At 38.3% G+C, this 21,348-nt stretch overlaps 1 protein-coding gene across 3 annotated transcripts in view; it reads left to right on the top strand.

Annotated features, from left to right (window-relative positions):
• STK32B (serine/threonine kinase 32B) overlaps window positions 1-21,348 on the top strand; it is a 173,505-nt gene that overhangs the window by 11,121 nt on the left and 141,036 nt on the right. The window contains exons 1-2 of one of the 3 annotated variants that reach the window (XM_074589076.1): window positions 16,822-17,090; window positions 17,488-17,543. Coding sequence is in view for 1 of the 3 variants with exons in the window: in XM_074589075.1 (XP_074445176.1) it covers window positions 17,488-17,543 (56 nt within the window). In the remaining 2 variants the exon portion in view is untranslated. Of the gene's footprint in view, window positions 1-16,821; window positions 17,091-17,344; window positions 17,364-17,487; window positions 17,544-21,348 lie in introns of those variants that run through there. The other 2 variants (XM_074589077.1, XM_074589075.1) reach the window with 2 other exon arrangements.

Raw genomic sequence — 21,348 nt, 5'->3', positions numbered from 1 at the left:
ATAATTCTTTGTCCAAGCTGTAAAGCCTGCAAACTCTTTTTGGGCTAATACCACATCTTAGGCACTGTGATCTGCTACACTGAGCTTGAAGTCAAAGAACAAAAGCTAATCAAAAGGTCCTTTCTGAGAAGTAGGAAAAAGTTATTGTTTCAAGTCCAGCTTCACATTTGTCTGTTTTAGCCTATGAAAACTACAGAGACAGCTACACACTCTTAAGTGCAGGGCATTGCTAGAAAACAAAGTTAGCCTTTACTGAGGTTGGTTTGGATATAATGGGAGGAACAGACTAGCCAGAAGTCTTTTGCAGCTTCATGAGATTCCTTTCTGCCCAGCCTTGGCATATGATTTTTCAGCAACAGTATGCCAATTATGTCATTATTTCCAGCTCTTGTCCAGCCCAGTGACATGTCTTTGAGATGTTCTGCTTTAGTTTTTAAGCTAAAGTGTTAAACTAGATTGTTTTATGGTGCAAATAAAAATAGCAGATAAAAATATCTTAGAAAGAGAAATACATTTTTTGTGTGAAATTCTTCACAAAAATCTCAGTGTTGAAAGACTTTTTTCTAGGATCTATTGATCTTCTGTTAAACAAAAACGTCACCACTAAGTGTTGTGAGATTTTGCTGGAAAAGAGTAGAGAACTCTTTCCGGTCATCCAAACTTTCAGCGGGGCAATCCTTGTTCTTTTGGAGTTAGGGAGCTCTCTACTGATGAAGAGAAGAAGAGAGCAGCTAGAGAATGGCTTCCCCAGGCCGTTGTAAATGTTGGCTGTGGGAGGTAGGATGTGCAAGCGGAGCTTGTCTGGTGGCTAGGCAAATTCTAGCTGTTGCTAGGACAGCATCTTCTCTCTGAATGGCTTTTCACAAGGCTTTTCTGAGAGTGAGGAGACTGCTGTTTAGAGAAGATTAAGTAATATTTGGCAGTGAAGAGATACCATGTTTTCAGCGGTTTCAAGCACTTATGCTGAGTGCTGCCCTGACTTCAGACCTTTGGTTCTCCTAAGCCAGGAGCTATCAGTCTATCTCACAGGTGTCGGAGGGAGCACAGGGATGGATTTTAAATGCATTAATAGAAAATGACCTTTTCAGTGTAGTTGCTGTACCTTACAGAGAAAAGATACTGCTTGTTTTCTCATTGTTTCTAGTGAGATGCAGAGAATTTTGGATGCTTCCCTGGGCGTACAAATGCTACAGGATCAGCTCTCAGCCTCCAAACCTTCCTCTGCTAGGTAGATCATATACATCGTTTGATCCACAGACATATGTGGATCAATGATATCCTGATGTTTCGAGTGATGGGATATCCTGGGTGTTGCAAAGAACCTCCTGCAGTGCAACGTTCTAATTTCAAAAAGAAAAATACAGCCCAGCAAACCACGCGGGAAAGACTGCTGACTACTGTCACACACAATATGTTTCTTCTAGTCTTTAGTGGTATTAGGCTGCCTTGCAGTCCTTTTTCCACCTGTATTTGTTGATTAGCATAACAGACAAAAAAAAAAAAGATAAACATATTGGTGGCAGGAAATAAACTTTTTTTTTGGCTGTTTTGAAGGTTTTCCATTCTGTACTGAGGAAAAAACCAAGTTAACTGAGCTCCAAGTTAAAAAAAACAAAACAATATTCCTTTCAGAAACAGCCAGAGGAAACTCTGATATACTGATTTACCATTTTATCATAGTTAAGAAAATATAATACAGAAACACATATATTTTTAGCAAATAGTTCTTTCTCTTTCTTTCTCTATATACACAGATATTTTTATACATACTTTAGTCTCGTCAAAACAAACCCAGTGTATGTGGTGGGGAACTCTAGAACTGAATCACCAATATTCATTATTTTCATCTAACATCTATAATTAAACTTATTTGAGATTCTATTTCTGTGATTATACAGAATTGGTATAAGCACATTTAATACCACCAAATGTTTCAGGCATTAAGACTAACAAACCTTCTGCTACACTGAGCAATTTTATCCTCTGCAGTTCACTATTTGTTTGTGCTTTACAGCTAATAACTTCTGTTGTTAAAATTACATGTTATGTTCTTTCCATTAATATCTGTCAGCTACATACCCCCTACATCAAATGAATCCTTTTATTTATTCCTATTGTGTGGTGACATAAGGTAAATCTTTATAAGTTAAGTTGTGGCTTAGAGGGTCTACTGACCTTCTGCTGGTAATGCCAACCCCCAGCTGTAACCTGGGAACCGGGGCTGGTCTGAAGTCCTCCCCTCGGTCACCTCTGTGCCAGCTGTGCCAGCTGATGTGAGTGGAGGTGGATTCGGTTTGTTTTGTGAGTGTATCTGTGTTTGCTTTGCTTTAAATCTTTCTTGTTTCACTCCTAATCTTAGCAGTGGATATGTAAGACAAAAGCCCTGATTTTCTTATTCATATTTACCGTTTTCAGCAATGCACGGTCCTATCAGCTTTGGCATGATTGCTTGTGGTGTGTAAATAAGCATACTTTTATCAGGCTGAAACTATCTTTACTTCATCGCTGGAAGCATTTCCCAGATGTAAGTAGCATAGTGATCAGAGAACAAGTCGTCAGCTCCAAGTTAAAAAGATATTTCTGCAGTTAGGTGGCCATTGTGCGTACAACAGTCAATCCATCTTTTTCAGTCTCGGTACCAAAACTACCAATTCCATCATTAAATATTTATCTGTAAACCTTGAGATGAAGAAATGCGTTGCACTGAAATTCTGCAAGTTCTTTATGAAATATAGCTGTTGCTATAATTTTTTTTCTACCCTTTCTATACACCCTGAAGGAAAACAGTCACAAAAAGTGAAGTATCGAAATAGAAAGGTGTTTTAATGTTAACTAATAACTCAGAATATTGCTTCAACTGAAGTTGGAAAAAATCAATCATGTTGGATCAACAAAAGTTTGGTCTTGAACATTTTTACTCCAAAACTTTTACTCCAAATTGGCAGACAAAATGAAGTGATTCTCATGAAACTAAATTATTCACACAGTGAAATAGTAAGAATTCTAGCTAGAATCCAAAAGCAGTCCATTTTTGGCTCCAGATAACTGAAAAAATAAGAACTGTAAAGCTAGGTTCAGGTCAGTCCCTCTGGAACCTCACAGGTTTGGATTTGAGGTTCAACACCTGAAATTGATATTTTTTTTTTATTTTTTTTTTAGAAATATAACTTAGTGTTAAAAATTTATGAGACCTACGAGTAAGAGGTAACTTGAGTGTTGAAGTACATAGTGAAAGTCATTTAATTGCGGAGGATGGATAACTATGGCTGGGCTAACAGATGGGGTTAATGGAGCAGGTCAGCTGTCTTAAAAGTAAGTTGTTTCTTTTATTTAAGCAGTCGATGGAAATGTGACTGGTATAAGAGGCATCAGGCCTCTGCTGGACTCTGAGGTGCTTCTTTGTGGCCAGGCAGTAATGGAATACTTGGAAGTTTCCTTAAATCTTCTGTACTGGAGCGCTGGCACTTAAAGGTACTCACTATATGTGCTGCTACATTAACTAAACCCTGCCTTTTTCCATAATGAGAGGCAGCTTTACTTGTTCCCAGCCTCCCTTCTACCCTCAGCTACTGCTGTGCAGCCTTACCTCCTGCAGCTGGATCCCTCTGCTGTAAAACCATGGCCCGGGCTGTAGGTCTGGAAACGCGGCTGTGCAGCAGGAGCAGGCAGGGTGCAGCTGCCCTGTCCCCAAGCCAGGCGAGCAGAGCAGGTCAGTGACAGTAAGGGGGGTCAGCCAAGAGTCCGGAGGGTCGTTGGGGTGCATGACCAGGCACAGATGTACATGGAATCTAGCTGCATTGAGGACTGACCTGACATGCAGCTCCAAAGAATCATGAGGAGCCTTGTGGGGACCTGCCATGGCTTTGCTGAGCTGCCGCTTCGTGGCTTTTTGTTTTGTAGCAGCCTGATCCACGTCTGAGACGCAGTGGAGCTCCTGAGGCCATGGGCGGCATGGTGGTGGTGGGGCAGGGGAAACTGGTGATGGCCAGCAAGGCCAGTTAGTGCCCTCAGAGCCCCGAGGGATACAGCTTGTTTTTCACATTGATATTTGTGACTTTTTTGACGAGGAAGAGGCACGAGACACAAATGCACGGGCATCTTCAGAAATGATCTTCAAATTTTTTTTAAATTCTTGCAATTTTGATACTATTTTCAAATCCCAAAGGATAAACCAGACCTGGACAGCCACATTTATAACCCACAGGTTTTCTTGCTTCTTTTGAAAGGGTTTTTCTGGGGGGAACATCACTGCTATCAAACTGATGACCTTTAATCTTACAAAGGCAAATGAAAAACAAGCCTACGGCTCTGCACGTCAGGCACGCTTCTGCTGCAAGTTAGAACTGGCATCATTCATTTTAAGTCCATGGGGTTGGTTAGATTTGAAAACACTAAATGGGAGGCAATCCCAAGTGAATCTTTCTGACCCTTTTAGTGTCCTTATTTGCCCCCTATAGTTCATTTGTAGCTGCAGTTAAAAATAGATGAGATAATTCTTCCAGATCCAGTTTTGGAGACAGGTTCCTCATCTCTTGGGATCTGAATTTAGAAGAAAAAGAAGAGAACAACTCATACTTTGTCTAGGTGTTTGGGTAAAATCCTATTCACGTGGCTCCCTAACCTCCCATTAGCATAGCACCAGACTCATTTTCTGAAATCCTGCTCTGCAGGAGCAGTGTTCTAGCAGCCACTGCCCAAAGGAGCCTAAAGCAAAGAGGTTTCTTAGCTTCTCCCTGGCAAGTTTGCTATTATAGAGGCCTCCACGTGGATAAGATTGACTGGTGTCTCACTGGGGATTTTGTTGGTAACTTCATTTAAAAAATTTTCCTTCACCTGGGGATCACTCTGGTGAATTTTATTGTAGGAGGAAACAGTTTGGTCCACTGAAATTTGACATTTTATTCCCATAGCAACTTCCCTCAGAGAGCCTTCCAGTTCAGTTATTAATGAGGTTATTCTCATAGTAACTCTGAGGCAGGTGAATATTCCCACTTTCTAGCTGAAAAAGATGCTTCATAGTCTATTATGTGTTTCTGGATCTCACAGGGAAGTCTATTACAGTTAAAGTGGAATTTAGACTTTCTGTATTTTAGCAATACATTTTCTCAAGGAGTATCATTTCTGTTGGACACATCTGTCAACCTGTTTCTCCTTGCAATAGTTTTCAGAGATGTTTTTTGTCAGCTCATTCATAAGTAAGCAACATGGTCAATCAGAAACTCTCTTTTCTCAACAAAAGGGAGCTACGCTTTATCACTTAAAGGTCGTAAAGACATTTTACATTCGAGCAGGTCCTGAAACTTTTCTCCTTAGTTTCAATGTCAAGTTTACCCTTCGAAAGAGCTATGAACAGCATGGAGACTCACAAAAGCTTCCCTGCTATTCACCGGCTGTGATAAGGTCTAGTACATCAATTCAATTGTTCCTTGACGACTTTTGATGTTGCTACTAAGTTAATAGCTTTTCTGAACCAAATCTCTGTCCTGTCGCAAAACAAAACTGTTTTCATAGCAACAAAAAGGGATCTTTAATTAAAACTTTCACTGATTTTTTTTTAAATAAATTGACTTGTGAGTTATAATAGTAAAATTTTATACATTACTGCTTTATAATAGGATTCATGGTTGAGTGATTAAGATGATATCAGAAGTTCCAATTACTTTCCACTAAAACAACTTAGTCTGTGCAAAAGAAACCTTTCTACTAGAAAATAGGTTACCTGAATGCTATATGCTTACAGAATGTAAATACAGCTAAACCCGTTGCAAGACCTTCTGTTATGGTAAACTATGGTTATGCTGAAGATCTGACACTGCCTAAATAAATCCTAATAATTTTCGTGTGGTACTGGGGTCAGGGCTATGGACTTAAGTCAGTTGCATTATCATCCAGTGCACCAAACCTAGTAATAATGTAATAATTTCAGTTCTTCATGTCACATAGCTTCAGTGCCAGCCTAACTGGAGAGAGAATCATGTGCTTTCATGTGGCCAGTCACAATGAATCCTGGGCATGAGAAGTGAACTCCTCTGCAACACTGATGTGTAACTTTTTCTAACTGCCACCAAATCTTTTCTGGCCTTTAGGCTGGTGTGGTTGCCCAGGCTCTGGCCATTGACAGACACCAATGGTGGCTATTCAGCAAAGGTGAGAATTTTTACAGCATTTCAGTCCATCCAGCCCATCCAATACCATCCACTTCTGATAACATTTTTTGTAGCAATGAGTTATAAACCAATATGTAAAATCCCTGATCAGTCATTACAGGCGTTTCACAACAATGTGGCTATTTGCTGCTTGTTGAAAAATAGTAATCAATTTAGCAGTGCAAATTCCTTTCACTTTTCTGTTAAACCTAGATGCAAAAGCCCCTGTATTTGAAGTCCAATTATCTTTTTAGCTTAACGTATGGGTGATTAACCGGTCATAATAACAGAAGACTAATGAGATGCTGAGAAGGGCTGCTTTAAAATAATGTTGCTGAAGGTTTACACTAACCTGACCCACACAAATCAAGACCATCTAGGCTGGTGGCCCATCATCAGCACTCAAGTTCTTGCTCTCCATCTCTGGTACCACGTTATTATTTCAGACAGATCAGATCAGTGCCCACGACCACAGGCATGGAAATATCGTTAGAAGAATGTCTTGTCTGTGTTTCCCCTGCAAGGGGTCAGCCCTGCACAGTTCTCTCTTCTTAGTCACAGTCTGGGTTTCCTCCTCACTTCGACTTTGCACTACGCTGTAGTTCTACCCCTTTCTGAACTTGTTGATGCCTTTTGCTTTAGATGATATCCTGGGGCAGGAATTATTATAAATTAACTTGCCTCTTTGCAGTATTAGCCACCATTCATGCTTGCCACTATAGTATTTTGTCCCTTTTTCCTTTTAAGCTGTCTCAGCTGCTGCTGTTTTAAATCTTGGGTACCTGTCAAGGGAGTTTCACCTTCATTATTGCCTGTAACATTAGTCATCATTGGGATTTCTGAAGACCTTGCATTATTCCAAAAAAAGCCAAGTAAAACATCATCCTCAGTGCTAATTTTTGCAATTCACATCATCAGTGGTGACGCTAAATAGAGGGTCATTCTTTCCTGTTATATGCTGCACTGCCCATGAGGACGTGCTACCAACTTGGGCTACCTACCACATTGTCCTGCAATGACAAAACACATTTCATGTTCCTTGGAATTTCTACCTAGCTCTGCCAGCTCTATTTGACCTTTTTTTTTTTTATTATTTATCAATAAGAAAAAATTTAAAATTCATTAGTTTAAATGCGTAACTTTGCCTTCAAGTATTAGCAGTTGTACTTTAGATTGTATGAGCTGAAATCTTTCTGACATAGGATGTTTATTATTAGTCCTACATATTTTCAGAAGGCTAATTAGTTGCCTTCCTGGGATTGCCATCTAAGTCAAAAGACCTCCTTAGCGAATCATTTTAAATTTGTCTTTACCTTTATCGCCTGTGCTCACTTATGCATGAGGAGAAAATGCAAATAATAGAGTCAGTGTATTTTAATGGGACACGGATCAGCGTTTGACCTCTACTTTGATATAAAACAGTTTCTCTAAAAGTAAAATACATAAACTCTGTACTAAAAAGTACTGTAAATCCCCTATCTCATTCTGTTGCCCTTGAAACTACACTTCTAACAAAAACTAGCCTTGAAGCTTATCATAAAGTGTCATGATTAGCTTAATCCCATCTAAATATCCATACTGCCACCAACAGGGATAAAATCATAGAATTGCCTAGGTTGGAAGGGACCTTTCAGATCACCTAGTCCAACCATCAACCCCACTGCTCCTGATCTGCTCCTGCTGTCTGCAATGTGCCCGAGATGTTGACCAGGTGATTGCCTCATTTTCTTGTCAGGTTTTCTAAGAGCAAGTCTTTTACCTGGATGACGATGTGCTCTTGTCATTGTATCCCATAACAAGGATCATAAAGAAGGACTAAAACACAGTGTCTGTGAGGTGGTCTTAGAGAGCAGTTTGTTGTGTGTGTAAGCTCTAAAGCATATAAATTATGCTCCTGATGTTGTGAAATATAGGTATTTTCTACTTGCTCTCATTAGCAGGCTGTCTGAAAATAGAAAGCTTTCCTGTGAAAAGCTAAAAGCAAGCTGAAAAGTAGTATTTCTTGAAAAGTTCTGATTTCAGCAGAAAAACGAAATCAGAAATGCACATACACTCCACATGGACAGATAGACAACAATAATAGCAAACCAAAAATCGTCATGAATGAATACTGAGAAATTTTTCAGTTTAGCTGAGATCAGTGAAGACCTTTTGATTTTAATTCTTTCATTTCCTTCTTCAGTGGAAAAGAGGTAAAATGGAAAGCAAAAATATAAGAAAGGCCCCAAATCTAGATGATTTTCTGCTTTCTGTCATTGGAGTTGAAATAAAATTCTTAATCAAAAAATCAGAAATTTCATATTGCTTTGTATTCTTCGAATTCTCATCATTTATTTAAAAGAATAATTTTTTCCCTCTCGTCTCTTCCTACATTTGCTCAAGCAAACCATGGCAGGCAAAAACTTGCTTTTCAATTACTCTCTTTTTTCTGGCCACCTCAGAGTATCTCTGTATGCCTCTGAAGCAGAGCAACCTGCCTGAAGATCACAGAGGCAGCACACTGAACTCCCCGATCATGAAATTTTATGGTTAAATTTTGGACTAATTTTAAGGAAACATAAAGCCAAGAAAATTGACTTTATTTTTTAATCTAATGCTCACAAGAAGGACCGTGGGTGAGACATGTGGTCACAAGAGCTCTTCTGATCAGAATTAAACTGTGCCAGTAAACACCTATTCACGCTCAATCCTTCAGAAAGGAGTAGCTAATTTCATCAAATCAGTGTTAAAATTCTTGTGGAGCGAAGCAACACACAAACATTCCAACACCTTTCACAGAGTAATAAACTTTTGTTTTCCCCTGGGATAACAATCAGTTAGCTCAGTCCCTGGAGCTTCTGGTGAAGCCCTTACTAAGGCTACCACAGGGCAACCTTTCAGTAGACTTCTGGCAAAAGTGAATGACGGTGTTCTTCGATCAAAGTCCTACTGCAGTTTACAGCTATAGGACTTTTTCTTTAGAATTTTCTTCTCTCAAAGAAAAGCTGTAATGATTTGCAGCTTGTTCTACTTGCCCAAGGAGCAAACTTTATTTCACAGGTCTAGGGTAGCTGCTTGATATATTTCTCAGACTAGATGTATTTAATGGCAATATGATTTTATTTTGCCTTATTAGAGGTGTAAACAGTTCTGGAGAGAAATTTTCATTTAATCTTGGATTCAAACGGATTGTTGTTTACCAAGGAGTCGCAGTTTCCTTGTGAATGCAAAATCGCAACTTCATTTCTTTTACAGCTTTTACAGAATAGCATTAGAAAGGGAATTATGTTCTTTTGAAGAATTACTAGGGAAAAAAAAAAGCTTTGAGAATCAGCCCTAGCATCTTTTTCTTTTGAAGCGTGGTTGCTTTCAAACGTTAGTTTTCTTTGGGATTTCAAATTTATTTCTGGTTGTGGCAACACGTGCTTGTTTCTCTAACAGTGTAAATCATCAGCTGATTCACCAGATTCTTCTAGTTTGTTTTTATAGGATTTTGGAAAATGGTAGACTGTTGTCATTCTTTCCAGTATTTGTTTTAACTAATGCATTCAGAAAATTCCCCATCCGTTTAGGAAAAAGCCACACTTTTAATAATACAATGTGAGGGTGGATTTCACTGAATACAGGGTAGAACCCCATAATGTTGACACTGCTTTTGATAAGCAAACTGTGCATCAGTTTGTTCATCAAATTCGGCAAATTTGACGTGTAGCTAAATTGCATGTGAAGTACTACCTTGTAGGAGGATTAACATAAGGAAGTAAGAATTCCTGTAATGCACCACAGCACATGTTATTTAGCCCACTCTTTTAACTATGGTATCAGATATTTATTCATAGAATCTAGAATAAGAGAGGTATAAAATGATAGTTTTCCAATACCATAATACTGAGGTTTTCTTTCAACTTCTGTCAATCTAGAGAAGAGGTTGCTTCCACTTCATCGAGTCTGAAAGGTGACATACATGGGACATAACAAGGAACTCTGTCAATCTGTTTTTCTCCCCCCCCCCCCCCAACAGAAAAGTCTTAATTTCGGTAAAATTTCATTGAATTTTGGAACAAACTTTTCCTCTGAAGAACTTTTTAATGGGTAATTAAGCTTTTTGCCAAATCAAAATGCCATTATTTTTCTTTACAAAAATTAAGCATTATATTAGGAAAACAAAGCTGGTTTTGAAAATTTGGATGGAATTCAAGTTTACCTTTTCAAACCGATTTCATTTTGGTTCAGTTCAAAACCAGACTGCATTTCTGTGATATGACATATCTCCAAAGGTGTTGGAATCTGATACTCCTATTCCCTTCTGTAGATCCAAATCTTCTACCTCTTTATATCTCCCATGATCCAACACACCACCACCACCAAGTGAACAAACTGTGCACCATGTGAGTGCTATGGGTATACCTACATAATAGGAGATATAGTCCAGCCAACGACCTAATCTCGTAGATGGCCATAGTCATCATCACAAGGAAGCACAGTGGAGTACTGAACTACTGTGAAAGAAACCACTTTGGATCAATCAAAAAGTCTGAAATGAAAGTCTTTTGATAATACAGAAATGTTTTGCTTTGATTGAGGAAAATAAAGTATATATTTCCTTTTGTAAGATGGACATTATTCTGAATTTCTCCTTGCAGAAGTTGCAGCAGGGTGGAAGATGGTTATCGTTGTAATCTGCTTGTCATATTTTAAAATTGAAAAAATGATATCAGTTCAAAATTATATACTTTAGTTCAATTGACAATGTACAAAAATTACATTTTCAAATCAATAGTCATAATTATTTTGATCCATTAAGAGCCATATCTTTTTTTTTTCTGAGTATAAACTAATGTTCAAGTATCAGAACGTCCCAAGAGACAGGAATTACATTCTCCGTACATTCAGTGTGCAGACATGATCAGAGCGAAATGCATTTTAAAGTTCAAAGCAAAAATAACTGAATTTTAAATAAATTTTTTTTGATAGATAAAGATCTTAAATTCTTTCTAATTGCAAATAAACTCTAGATAATTATAAAAAGTTATTAAAACAATAATTAGAAACAGTTTATATTGAGAATAAAATAGCCATAAAGCTTGAAGTATTAAGACATTGTAATGAAATTTAAATGAAAGCCCCTAAATTCAATGACAGAAAACACGATGCTCCATCAGTAATAAGATACAACCAGCTCTGAAACTGCTTTTTTCTTGTCCTTCGGTTATGTAGCTCTTTCTAATTAGTAGGTTCCCCAATCAGTTAATGTATAGGAATGTCTCATTCCACTCAGAAACCTAACAAAGCGATACAGATTTTGTATTCTTTGCTCACCTCAAAGGTATGCCTGGCTTTATCGTTCTGTCAACAAAAATTCATTACATAATTTAACAGCATCTTTCTTCACTAGTGCAGTTCCCATGAATAGAGTATGATGGAATGTGACTCCTTATGACTACCCTAACCGTTTTATGCCCCTAAATCTAATTTTTAAGCACTATTCAAGTTTGTCCTGTCTGTATCCATTCAAGCTGGTGACTCCGTCATGACTACTGAATATATATGACTGTGTCTACTTGGTTACTCATCTTATGTGTTTTGTATAGAAGTACAGTAGCAACTTTAACAAGCTTTGATGGCTGCTGAGACTTACTGAGGTTCTGTCAGCACAGCCTCATGACTTTGTCTGAAAAAGACTGGAGAATCAGAGTGGACAAACGTATAAAGAAGACTGCAGAACTAGTTTGAAATCCTAATAGCAGTGCTGTCCAGTGAGTCTCAGGTCAAATCATACAGGCCAAATCCAGAAAGAAAATCTGATTTAGTTATTAGTCTGTTTTTCTCATTCATGCAGAAGCAGGAAGCATTAAAACACCCTGAAACAGATCTGCAAAATGTAAGACAGTGCTCAGACTTAAATAAAAATCTATTTTCTTGGCTGATGGCCATGTCACATTTCCTTGTTTCTGTTTTCTGTTGAGATCAGTGAGAACGAAGCTCTTGAAGTCCTCATTGTGTTACAAATATGGCTTTACTGCACACCTCCTAATGCCTTAGTAGTCATGTTCTGGTTTTGGCTACTGCCAGAAAGTTGAAATAAATCAGTAGAATCAGCTAGAGAAGGACAACGTCTGGATTTAGCTCTGGATGCTTATCAAGTTCTTTCGATTCTTTTGAATCGAAAGGCCCCTAATTTCTTTTCTGTGATGCAAAGCATGTGTATGCCCTTGCTTTGACAGTGTTGGATTGGATGTTTGCTCTTGGAGATACAACATTCTTTCAGGTAATGGAGATTGAGTGTATTTGGACTAATCACATATACATGCTATAATTATTCCTCAGCTGCACTAAGAACAACAGATGTCAGCTCTATGTAAAATCCACCCAATAGACATATTGCCTCTTGAGCTAGATGTAATTTACATGAATAATGCAGAAGACATGAATGCATATAGAAGACTTCATTGTTTTAACATATATCATTATGTACATCATGCCGGTTAGTTTGCAAAAACAAAAAAAAAGAAAGAGAATAATAGGCATTTCCACTAAAACTACCCACTATTTCTGCAGTCTGGTAGTAAAAACCCAGTAGCCTGTGATGTGCGTATTTTTCCCAAAGTGTACTTTATCCTTGGGGAGCAGTGGAGCAAGAAATATTTCTTTTATCTTTCACTGGAAAGTTTTATATCAAATGTTTGCTCTATCAGCATTCATGCCATTGGAAAGATGTGCCTGAGAAATGGTGTGGTCTGAAGTGGGAGCCAGGTTCTGCTCTCAGCTCTGTGGCAACTTGATGTGTGAGATTGGAGGCAATCATCTACTGATATCTGTACCGCCACTTCCATGGCAGTGTATACTTTTCACACTTTGAAAATTGCTTTCCGTCTCTGTAGTGCTTTTATATAGCACTATTAACTGAATTGGCTGTCACTACTCTCCTGATCACTTGTGTAGCTGAGCACTAAACTACCTCCTATACCTAATTTTACAGCTGCCTTAGAGGTGTAATGATTCATGTTTCTACAGACAGGGGCAGAAGATGTTGAAGCACTTGTCTAAGGTCCCATGAGAAGGCTGTGGCAGGAGAGGGACTCCTGTGTACAAGTTGGTCACAAACCACTGCACCATCCTTCTAGATATTCCTGGTAGTTTTTGAGTATACTAATATATTTGATGAAGCATCTGTAATGGCTAGGACCACATTTTTTGACTCTTCCTGGCAAGCAGGGTGCAACCTTCCATTCAGCTTGTGAATCCCATTAGAATCATCCAAGCTTTTATTAGCTCAAGATCAAACTACTGGAAAATGCTCTACATGAGGCTACTTCAAAAGCACGAAAATAATCGAAGTAAGGTATACTTGCACTTAAAGTTATTAATAGAGACTTGAAGCTGTGCAATGGAATTCATTTAAGGTTTATTTGAGCATGACTAAATGGAAAGAAACAAAATACTTTAATTTATATGCATATATAGATCATTTCTGAAATTAACACACATCCGTCACTCTAATACCATATCATGCAACAGATGCCATAAATGCTAATTTATTTTCTCTGTTAGTTAGCCAAATATCTGTTTTATGCCATAATCATTCTCGGTTGTGAATTAATGGTGACTTTTTCAGAGGTGAAGGTGGGAGATGGGGGAAGGGAGATTATAACACGTGTTGATTTTTCCAAATTGATGATAATCAATGAAACTGAAACTCCTTCATACTGCTGTTAACACTTACAGTTTCATTCTGTGGATTTGCCTGTATGAAAAATTAGCTGAAGACAGTATAAACTAATTTTGATTTCTGAAAAATGTCCATACTCTAAGACTCCAATTCAGACCTGATGTCTAAGAACTCTAAAGTATGGTGTAGTAGTAAAATGAAAGAAGTGCTCAAAAAAGTTGGAAAGGATTTTTTTTCATCTTGAGTAAAGGATAGCAAGAAAGCTATTTTCAAAAGCATAATAGTCATATTACTGTTACTGAAGAAAGTGTCTTCCGCCAGCCACACCATCAGTGGGGCTTTGTGCTAGTAAAACGTCCTTAGCTACAACACCAGGCTCCACAAGTTAGACACATCATGTTTTAGAAGACAAGAATACAATACTTGTGATACCCTCGTTCCACAGAGGAAATGGTAGCGTCTGACCTTGATGATATTTTAAATACCGGAAATGCCAGAGGTCGTGGTGAACTGTAATTCTTCTCAGAATAAGTGGTGACCCTGTGGTGTTGAATGTTCACCGAAAGGGAGAAAAAACACATACAAAACCTAAAAAACAAGTGTGATGAACAAAATAAGCCAAAAATTCTGAGAGTGTGAGATTAAAAACACCTGTGGAGAATGACTAGTGTAGCAATAAGGCGGCAGTGAACTTAGCTTGACCATTCACTGTTTATCAGGGCTGTGACGCTAACGTGACTTCTGCATGGCTGATCTGTTGTTGGTGGGACTGTTGCTTAAAGCATCTTAGTTTTACTCAGCTGAATTTAGTATTGGTCTCAACTGCAAAGATATCCTTTTTATTATCCTTTCCTAATGTCCCAAGGGAAGAATTTCCCCAGAGTTTGAATCTACGATGTTGTGAGTATGTTTGAATGATCAAAAGAGACCAAGTTGTCTCAGTTTAGAGAATTAACTCTTTCCAGAAAACCGCAGTGGCTGCAAGTGTAGCTCATTTCAAATGCAGGCTTAGGTGTGTTTACATAATTCCATAATCACTTAAAATTATCTTTGTTTTCTCTGGCACAAAATGTGTTGCAATCACTGCACATTTATTTTAGATAAGGCTTATGGGACAGTAAACTATAGAAATAAAATACTCTTTTTTCTTATTGAAGATCTGAAAGTGAAACATCCAGCTTTCCATGGGATGTTAAATGTTAAATATAAAAATTGAGACAATTTGATCAATTGTTGTGGTTATGGTTTTTAACCACTTATTTGACTTACTATTAATCCATCTTAAATTCCATAGTATAATGCCTCATTTAATCATTACTTTCTTACAGAAGTCCAATTTACAATTAAATCAAATAAAAAAAATATTGTTCCAGTCATTCAGAGCAACAAGCACCACCAAAGAAGAGAAATAGAATAGAAATTATATGGACAATAAAAAATGCCCTTCTGATAGCTAAAAATAAAGTTTTACAAAACCAAAATAATTCATCAAACTGATGCATTTGAAAACCAGACAGGCTTCAGGACAATAATATAGTCAAGTCCTACTGAAGTGTGGCTTGACTTAAATTTAGATATTTACAGACTGTTTCATCAGTTTTCCAGTTGTTTTTGGGAACTGTCCTCAGTTGAATGACTGCAAAGTAAAGAACAAACTCAAACTAAGCTTTCTTTGAGGAAAGCGTTTGTTAAAAATTGCTAAAATAAACAGGAAACATCAGAAGGTTTGAAAGCAGAGGAGTGACACAGACAACACCAGCATGCTGGAGGGAAAACTTGCTGAATTTTCCGTATCAAAGAAACGAATGCAATTAACACATAGTTTTGAACGTTTCCAATGTGGTATTGAATTCCTACTTAAACTTAAGGATCAACTTAAAGATCTCAAAATCCCCCATTCAGGTGCATGCGCTTGGGAAGGATGGCCTGTGGGAACAAGATTTAAGTTGACGTAAGTCTGTGTGGAAGGTGGTTTTGCTAAACTCACCACGACCATCAGGAATTACAAGACAGTGCCCCACTGGTAAAATCTGTGGGCAGAGACCCCCAGCTGCAGGTCATTGATGGACAATCTTGATTCTCAAACATCTGGGTAACTCTAACTCTTGTGATTCAGCACAAAATTAGTTTTCCAATTTCCAGGCAGCTTATAAAAGCTTTGCAGGGTTCTGCATTTTCATTTTAGTATCCGAATCCTAAGACTGCTATATTCAGAAGTACCATCTTTGTTTGCTAAAGGCTCGAGTCTGCTGCTTTCAGCTCTGTCAGCTCTGGATTTGATTTGGTCTCCAGCAATTACCAGGAAGGTGGTTGCTATAGCTGCGCTAATGAAAGGAGCCAACCATGTTTCCTTGAAGACAATGTAAGCAAGCATAAATAAAAAAATGCTTAAATATATTGTAAGTGGCATTAATAGTGTAAATGATATATTACTGGAAGCGGGAAAATAAGATTTTAGCCCTTTTCAGTGGCTTGATATATATCAAACTTGCAACTCCCTACTCAGTGCTTAGCTTGAGCTGATACAACTTTGTTGACAAGTATTTAAAGTATAGCTAGTTTTATAGGATTTTCTTCTTTATCATGATGTGAGTCACATTTTTGTTGTATTTGTTCGTTACCATATTTTTCCGGTGACAGTCCGTCTCCATAATTTTGCTCATTCCTGTTAGGCCAATAACGGGCTCGTCGATGGAGGTACGTGACCAAAGCCAGGAACATAAGAAAGTTTTAATTTAAAAAAATCCTGTTAAGTTGCACTGAACTTTGTCAACTCTGGTTCACTGCGTTTAGCTGTGAGTGTGATTCTTTTCTGACAAGTGACTGTAAAAACTTTATCACACATTGTCATGTTTGTGTTTTGGTGGCTCCGTATCAATTCTGTCCAGGATGTTGTTGGATTTTTTTTAAACCACCAGACCTACCAATGAACCAGAGATTTGAAGGTCATGCTGTGTTCAGTCTCATGCAACACCAACAACAATGACATTTCTGAGAAATGAAATCTCTCACTCACCTTCACAGCAAACCACTTCAGTGTCTAGGGCAGACTGTGCGGTCAGATTTTCATGGAGCAGGAGTAAATCCATTCTACTGCCAAGCTAAAATGAAATCTCCCAAAACAAACTTGTGCTACATCTATGAAATCGTCCTGCAATATTTGCATTATGTATTGTATTAAGGTGGCAAAGTCTGGAGGAGCTGATCCTGCCAGTGTTACATCACTGTAACAAAATATGGGAATTATCCTGCAGAGTGATTACTGTAACAATACTATCTTTTATTACTACATAGCTGTAAGCAGACGGTATTACTTACCTGAATTATTCAGTACTCTTTTAATAGATCTTAATCTTTCTGGAAAATGCTGAGCAGTTTTTGCTCATGGCTGCATAACGCTAACTTACTGCCTCGTTACTTGGTTAGGATGGAGGTCTCTTTCCTTTTTGGAGATACTGCGGGCTGGAGGCATTGGGCCAAGATGACTCGATGAATAAAATTAACGGAACATATTTTAAAGCAAACCTCCTCTTTGCTAGATATTGGATATGTTTGGTGTTTTAAGATAAGTAAATACCACATGGTGAAATGACATTAGTTAGAAACACTGCCATTTCTTGTCTTATCTCATTTCTGATTCTGACTTAGCGCTCTACAAACTATTTTCCATTTCTTCTCTCCTTTATTTTGCAGTTAACTTTGACCACTTTCAAATATTGCGGGCTATTGGGAAAGGGAGTTTCGGAAAGGTAAGAATCAATTTATTTTTAGCAGTTAAAAATCTAATAGAGAATTCCTTTGTGTATTTCTGGTGTGACCTGATTAGGCTAGGATAAAGAAACATAGGTTTTGTAGCCTTTTGCTTCTTAAAGACATCTGATCATCAGTATGAACTGGCTCTGACTATTAATTAAATTATTTCTGTTACAATATATTCACTAAAATTAATTGAGTAAAAATGATTATAATAATTAAGGCTCCTCAATGGGGATTAGCAGAATTTAGAAATCAGTCCCCAAAACAAAAACAAACAAAAGCGTAGGAGCAGACTACTTTTTTAAGCACTCCATTAGAGTGATCCTGTTCTTAAATCTCTGTACTATATTTGTGTCTTTAAAATAATTGCAGTATTTTAAAGGCACTTTACATAGATTCAATACACTTGGGACTGTATAAACTGATACACACTGTAATTATGATCATTGAGTAAATGTTTGTTCAATTCAACAGGCTTTTGCTGAAACAGAGAAGATTAATGGTTTGTTTACACATGAGTAGATGACCTTTCTTGCCTATAATAAAGACTATAACAAGGTTTTAAATTTTAATATGGGTGAATACAAGGCCATGCAGTCAGAGAAAATCATATTATGAAAATATTAGAAACTGTTACTCGCAGGAACACATTTGAAGGTGAAATATAACTTCAGTAACTGATCAAGCAATAGCTATCTAGATCTTGATTTAAATGATTCTTGAGTATATGCCAGCTGAGAGCCGGTGAGCTAGTTCTGTAGTTATGCATTAAGCCCACACACGGGATTTTGCTGGCTCTTGGTCTTCCATGCAGAAAAATGACTTTCATTTTACAGAAGCCTGAAATACTTCTCGCAGAACAGCACGGTCCTTCACGGCATGGTCCTTATTTCCTTCAGTAGTTTCCAAGAGAAACCCTCTTTGAGATCTATAGGAGAATATGCTGCTAGTGCAAAATGGTATTCAAGAATCCCTTAAAAATCGGGGCAGCTGGCAATCTACGGTTGTTTATTACCACAGTACACTGATGGAATATCAAGTCAAACTAAATAGAGGTTCAGGCGTGCAAGTTAGGTACAGGATAAGCAGTTGAAGATATATCTGAATCATGCTGGCCATCACAAAGGCCACTTGCACAACTCTTTCTTCAACACTTCTCCACTCACTCGGTCTCTGCCCTTTCAAAGGGGCCCTCACCCTTCCACATCACGCAGGAAAATAAAACAAGCCTATGTGCTTTTTGAAGGCTTTTTGTTGACACACTCTTCTCCATGGCATTCTGGAAACTGGTGAATATTTTTATATTTCTAGAAACATCCAATTTTCTTACAGGTTCAGATGGCTGCAGTATTCTTGTGAACCTGCTTTGGGAATATGTATGGCTGAGAATAGAGTTTCAGAGCCCTGAGAGAACACATTTTATGCAAGAAAGGACTCATGCATAAGTCCCCTCTAAACTTAAATCCTTATTTTGTAGCTGTCAAATGCAACAGAAGAGTCCTTGGTGTAACAGGCTTGTTTTTCCCACTGAATGCAAGCTTTTGACCAATCATCTTGTTTTTCCTTCCACAGAGAAGGAAAGAAAGAAACCCATTTTAAAATGACCTATTATACCATAGCCAAAAGCGCAACATGGTAAATCAGTCACCGCTTCAAGTGTCTTTCTCTGTGAGTCAGCCTTGCCTTTATTGTTCATTTAGAAGCCTCGTTGCTGGCAACTTTTCCTATTACTGTCCTTCTGGAAGTACCTGGCAGCAGAAAACGTCAACAAATGATGCAAGACCTCTAATCTCTATTGACTTGCTGTTTACTGTTTGGTGTCTATTGTGCTCTAGCATCCTGCACCATGTAACGCCGTGTTCAGTATCACGCCTTCCTTAAACTGCCTTCTTCCTTTATGGCTGCTCTGTGGCCTTTTTTGTTTTCTGAGAGCTGTAGGATGTTTTGAGACATGCTCTACTTTTTTTTATTTTATTGCTGTTGGTACAATCGCGCGCTCTCTCTCTCTCTCAATATTTCTTAAATTACTGTGGTTGCTACAGCAACCTTAGGCCTCTGCAGGATATTGCTGCAGGAGGTATCTGATATGGCAGAGGCTCCACGCAGATCAGCTCTCTCTTGTGCATCGAGCTCAAGGTGATCCTCAGCACCTTACCTCTTCTGTCGGGGCCAACTGCTTCAGCAGCAATGTTCTGTCCCTCCCAGCTGGCTTCAGAGAGCAGCTCCCTCCCTTTTCATCTGGCACTTTTGATTCACAGCAGCAACATTTGCTGTTACAGGAATTCCTAGGCCATTTGGTATCAAATGCTTTGTATCTCAAGAGCTTGTCTTTTCTGAGAAGTGGCCACCTGTTTTAAGCTGCTGCCTCAGTACAGGCTGTTTCTTAGGGACACGTTAAGAGCAGGGGCAGCCTTGTGTGCACTGTAGCATCTTCCCCAGAAAAAGTGAAGATAGATCACAGCAGTTGTGAGGAGCATAGGAAATGGGTATGGAGAGAAGAGGAATGAGGAGCACGGTCGTGTTTCCAGGAACAACCTGGCTCACTTCTGTCTGCTTGGAAAAGAGTCCTTTCAGAGCTCAGGTTGCACCCTGGTAAGGGACAGATGAAGTTGAGCTCCGAGCCGGCATAGGACCATGGCAACCACAGTTGTGTAAGTCAGCGGTTCTTTTGTTCAAGCCAAGTGACATGCAAGCTATGGCAGACAGGCGTGTGACCGCTCACTGAATACTTGTCCCCCTTTCTGGGCACATGTATACATACCTGGTGTATGTATCTGCATCCATCCGTACCTACAGACACTGGTACAGACCTGTGAGCTGCTGCAAGGCTGACAGTGGTACCCAAGCAAGGTATGTGACACTCCTCTAAAAGTAGCCTTGCCGGCTTCAGTGACCCTGCTTTGCTAGGTAGATGAAGCTTATGCTTTGGTGCCCTCGTATATGACAGGAAACATTTAATTTTTTCTTTTTCCAGAAGACCTTTAGACTAGTTATGCTTGGCATGTTCCAGCTATTAGTATTTCCAAATACATTTGAAGTGGACCAGGTCAGAAATTTTGTCCAAACAGGTTTTATTCATATAGTAGAGATTTGTCTTCTGAGTCAATTCAGAAGTAGACAATTTAAAATATTCAAACTAAAAATGCTGAACACTGGTCTAAGTAGCTATTTCTTTATGCCATGTGATACCTTAAAAGTGCTCTCTCATGTTTAATCTGGATAATTTTTTCCATTTTGTTATACATAGAGCCATCATTCTTATCAAGCAAAGGATTGCAAAAAAATAAATGTATTTGAATATCACCCTGTAAGTACAAAAATGACTAGGAGTGAAATACATGAATTGTCATTGTTCTTTACTGCAACAGTAGCCACATAATTGCAGGCTTACTGCCGCAAAATAATTTGTATTCAGGTGCAACAACTAGTTTTCAGGGATATTATAGTACCAATTTTCTTCAAGTTCGCTGTTCATGGGAGCAGGTACATCGAACAATCTGACCTCCTGAAATTAAATTCAAATTATGATTTCAATGTACAAACTTTCTCCTATTTGTCTAAGATGCTGAAACACAGGACTTAATTTTAATTAATTTGGTTGTATAAAACAGTGACTTCCTCTGATGAAGGAATTGAAATTACACTGGTGTAAAACAGATGGGAGCCCAGAATCACGTCTGCACTGATCGAGGGTACTTTACTAAATAATATGCAAAGTATTTCAGAAAAAATATGCTGCTATCCTAAAAGCAACATAACGCACAACTGCAGAATATTAATATTGTTTGACAGTGTAAA

This window comes from Larus michahellis, chromosome 5, assembly GCF_964199755.1.
Source record: "Larus michahellis chromosome 5, bLarMic1.1, whole genome shotgun sequence".
NCBI classification, from domain to species: Eukaryota; Metazoa; Chordata; class Aves; order Charadriiformes; family Laridae; genus Larus; species Larus michahellis.
This window is presented reverse-complemented; position numbering and strand designations above follow the sequence as displayed.